Genomic DNA, 4895 nt, shown 5'->3' with positions numbered 1-4895 from the left:
AACACCTGATCGAATACGATATGATTTTTTATATTCCCATTAGACTCAATCATCCACACACTCAGAGTTAGTACTCATCTATGACTCAACTTTCATGTCGGGAAACATTCCTGTAGCGTTTTGAACGCTTCGGCCAGTGGTGAAGCTACCACTTGTACGTACTCAGCGTTAGGGGTTGGCCTACGTTGCGAGAATATCAACAATTACGATAGGATGAATTCGTGGACGAGGTATAAAAGCGCGAAATCGAGCAAAGAAGCTTGTGGGAATAAAACTACTTTTTGTGGTAGACAACAGAGTGAGGTATAAAATCCAAAGGAATTTCGTGAAATAAAAGGAGAACCGAGACCCGTCCCAAAACCCGACAGGACAACCAGATCTCCCAACTGTTATAAAAAACCATACATTGGATTTTGATAACATTGTAAACATCATCGACGATTGTAGGATGTTTCCGAAACTATATACGAGAACAACATAGTTGATTTCATATCCGGAGTTCGGCGAGCGACTCACTGTGGCGGAGGGGCACTGCTGGAGGCCCGTGGAGGGACGACGGCGGGTTCCTTAGACTTTCTGAACCCTCGGACGAAGTTCATGGACGTAATCCACTAAAAACTGAAAAGGAAACTCTCTTAGACTACTGCAGTTAAGGGCTGCACGGAAACATATGAAAATTCGTTCAATATAACGCACGGCGGATTCGATCCAGGGACCTATCGGTTACTGGAGAAGAGTCATAACGTCTACGACATAACGACATTTACATTCACGCATTCTAGAAGTCGTTGCCGACTCATTCCATGTTGCATGACTGGCTCAGGGAGGGCAGGTGACGTGAAGGGCGTGACGCAGGCGTAGCACGGTGACCACATGTTGCCTTGTCGCACTCCAAGGGTAAATTACAAAATCCAAGGGAGTATGACAAAATCAAAGATTTGTCGCTCGCACTTAGCAGTTTGGGTTTCTAGTTGCTTTGATAACAGATTTCATGTGTATAACAGTTCGGGTTTCTGGTTGCCTTGTCGGGTTTCGGGTTTACCCTTCAACTTGTCTTCCTTGGATTTTGTATATCACCCCGCACTCCCAGAAATACGCTGATTTCACTTCACCCGCATGCATAGGAACGCATATGCACGATGCGCCAAAAGGACTTTTTTGTGTGAAGAATCGCATCAGCCGCCGAGGCTGTTGCGACTAAGGAGACAGGAGGCCGTCCAAGACCTCCTCCTCATTCTGGACCTACTGCGCGGCATCTCATAAAGCCTTCACACTCTCATACTCGAACTTGTAGTTTATATACACTCAATATCAAAGCTCTTCAGTCCATCATCAATGGTGATGATTCATCATTCTCTCTTATCTATAGCTTCCGATTTTCATCATCATCAGTAGTTTGTGTGCAACCGGCGGTAGAGTAGCGAAAAGTTGGTAATAAACCATATATTACTCGTTATATAAAGGAATACTTCAATCAGCAGTGTTCGATCCGCTCACTTGTAGGTGTTGAACTTTCTCAATATGAGTTCTAGTAATAATGCAGCCGATGACGGAGCTCAGCGTGTTTGGCGAACAAATGCTGGCAACTACTATCATGTGCTAGACCTGGTCATCACCGATCCAGAGGTAATAGTAGGATGAATATAGGGAGCGTTCAATTAACCGATTTCGAAATACTGAATCGCTTCTTATACGTAAAATACGATGCTAGAATCGATTATGACATCCTGAAATTATTCAATGAAGAAGAGGGTGCTCTCAACTGGGATCAGCTTCGGTTCGTCTCGGCTGAGAATTTCCGATGAGTCATAAAGATAGTATTTCAGCGCTGTTGCTATTCGGTGTGGAAGACGTTTTTGTAGTATTTATAAAATGATATATTAGATAACAATAACTAATAGATAGGTTAACATAAATAATAATACCAGCTATTAATAAATAATAATATATAGGTTAAATATTAGTATAAATATAATAATACAGCTGGTTATGAACTAGTAATTAATATATATACTTTCATACTATAAATCATGACATTCAACAAGAGATAGGAACAGTGCTTTCCCAATTTCACTCACCAAAAAATGGGAGCATTGATTTTGACACTATATTTAAATGGTTTCAAAATCGCAAGGCAACTGCGTGGAGCTGTAATGATTGCGGTGACAGGTGACACTGAGAGCCCGTAAGGTCATCCGCGCCACATTCCTCATCTTCCTCACCCTTTGCGCCCGTGCTGCCCTCCTCTTAGCTGACGGTAGGCCTCAGCAAGAGTTAGCATTATCATTGCTTCTACTCTGCAGGTGAGCCGCTAATGCAGACTCTTGTTGGGATAGCATTTGTAGCAGTGATTCCAGCATTTGGATATTGGGGGGCAAAGAAAGCGTAATAACTACAGGAATTTAGAAATAGTGATATGTGTTTTGTAGGTCGCCGACGTTAATGAGCCTGTTCTGTCTGCTGATGCTGATTCACGCATCACACGCGACGGCTCTATTGATATACGTCCTAGTCGCTGCCTTCACAGACGGATGCATGTAAGTTCTCCCATGTGGGTTGGTAAAAATGTTATATCAGAGATGAGGAGGATCCGAGCCGTCCTGGGATGACGATTTGTCGGAAAATAGATTGGAATTGGATGTTCACCATTGCGGTCGTTCTCCTTGCAGTATGGGCAGTGCTGGCCTTCTACGCTTCTTATCAGGGGTACAAGCTCTTTGTGAAGTTGGCCAGCGGTGACCAGGTGAGGCAGCTACTGTAGCTCTCGGTGTGGACTCGCTGTAGGTTGCCACTACGCAAGAGGGGACATCATCAGCTTATGAGATGGACCAGAAGGATGGGGAAGTCACATACGGCAAGGTGGGACTGCTTATTGAGCTCCCTGTGTATTATGTGATTGAAGTTTGTTTCAGCCGGTATCAGAGAGTACCACACCTGTCTCAAATGATGATATCGAGATGGGCAAGGCCCAACAGCCTAGCCGCCGTCATGGCTCGTCGACTTCGCTGGACAGTGGTGTACTTTGAGTGTAGTCCTGGTGAGCATGCACTGTGTCACGGGTGTCCACTTGGTATGAAATAGTGGGATAAACTCCGCCTGGTAGGTCTTCACACGGAGACTATACAGTGCTTGCCAATTTGATATGCAAACGTGAAAAATGAGCATGCTTCCCCTGGAGTAATGATAATGTAACAATGTAGATATTGTTATATATAAGTATTGTGAGAAGCATAATCGTTTGAAGCCGCAATAGAGAAAAAATACCCATCATGTGATCTCGCGCTCGCCCAGGTGTCCCGAATAACAAAACCTAGCGATTTATAATATATGAGTTTTTCGTCAACATCGGTGTCGAACTCGAGTTCGACGTGTATCTACGTCTTTTTTATTTACTCGTTCGAGTTGCTCTGGCAATTCGGGATTTGATCGTTGTTATCAGCACAGGTATGTCTGCATTCACTCGATGTGTTTTCTCAGGCTTGTCGTCTTCGATCGGCTCATGTGTATATAACTGTGCTTGTTCGGTTGCACTCCCCCCTGATAGGTTTTGAGTGAAAACTGAGTGGCTTCTGTACTGAATATCATTTCAAGATACTCTTTGGGGAGGTGTTTTGTGTTGTTAGTACTTCGACTGTAAAAAGGGGCGAGAATCGAATGAATTCTCGGGTATAAACGAGTATGATTGAGTAACATACTAGGGAAGGAGACAGACTGAGAGAGCTATAACAAACAGCCTGTGAAAACGGACTATGAGGGAAATCTCTCCTGCGCGAATTCGCCATGGAATCTTGTGAGTGACGTATACTGTCGATATTATGGCTGATAATGCGAACAAAGTGATGATGTTGCATCTTGTTATTGCTGGATAAGGAGAGCGCCGGTCTCAGATATATCTAACTTATATGCTCGTGAATCACGAGTCGTCATTCATAGTCATGTGAAACTAACGAGGTTGTTCGTGTGCAGGGCTTGTAGTTTCAATAAAAGCGTCTACTTATTTGGAAGCATAGGTCGCGGCTTTATCCATGTAGGGTACTGGGCCGCCATAGAATATCCATGAATGACGATTCTGTGAACCTTGGAGCCATTGCCAGCTCAATGCTGGACATCAGGAGGACCCTGAAGCCGGCCTGTAGACTAGATGAAACCTTCAAGGGCCCGCTTTAGCGAGAAGCCTCCCTGCAGGATATCACCATGTGTGATCGGCCAGTCGTCGACAGGTGTCTCCTTTGCATCCACTATTCAGGAGATCGGTAAATGCATTATATAATTCTTCCTCGCGATTGTGACAGTGAGGGCACGTCGATGAGCCATGATCCACATGAGCTCGAGAGTACCGGAGAAAATTGCGTCGACTCACCGAACGCCAGAGGTTGACGAGTGCTCCGCAGTTCCGAAGTGCTCCAGAGGCGATACTCATGACACGAAATATTTAGAAGAGCGGCCAAGCGCTGGCACTTCCCGAGATTGTGCTATCAAACGAGTAGATAGAATGTCATAGAAGACCTTCCGTAAGAGGAGGCCTTCCGTAAGAGAAGACCGTCCGTGGATCTCCGCCAAGCATTAACTAGACCAAGAAATCTTCGTGGCTTTCTTCACGTTAAGAGAGGCGGATAGACCTATGCGAAAGTAATACAGGGTGGTGCAAGAAAAGGCCCACCCCTTGAAGTTTCCCGACATGTGATAGTTGAAGAGCAAAATAGGTATCATTGGGAAGCTCTTATCAAGCTCTCCCCAACGCTGTATGAACGGTTCTGATATTCGAATTGCTCACTGAGGTCTTGTCAAACGCTAAGTCGGCCACATGAAGAAACGCCGTACCGGTTTCGACTTGGTACTCACGAGGGATATTCGAAGTACCCCCGTCGTCTTCGGTGTCATCGAAGTCTTCTCGG

At 44.9% G+C, this 4895-nt stretch overlaps 1 protein-coding gene across 1 annotated transcript; it reads left to right on the top strand.

The window, feature by feature from the left end:
- Positions 1–1521: 1521 nt before the first annotated feature.
- Positions 1522–3026, top strand: Pmar_PMAR000553 (hypothetical protein; the record flags this gene model as incomplete). The annotated part of the gene is made up of 7 exons (XM_002771453.1): positions 1522–1626; positions 2170–2257; positions 2304–2385; positions 2430–2537; positions 2578–2743; positions 2785–2859; positions 2913–3026. 7 exons carry the CDS (start codon positions 1522–1524, stop codon positions 3024–3026), a joined length of 738 nt encoding a protein of 245 aa, XP_002771499.1.
- Between the last annotated feature and the right edge of the window lie 1869 nt (positions 3027–4895).

The sequence above is a fragment of the Perkinsus marinus genome (genome assembly GCF_000006405.1).
Source record: "Perkinsus marinus ATCC 50983 genomic scaffold scf_1104296962770, whole genome shotgun sequence".
NCBI lineage: Eukaryota > Perkinsozoa > Perkinsida > Perkinsidae > Perkinsus > Perkinsus marinus.
This window is presented reverse-complemented; position numbering and strand designations above follow the sequence as displayed.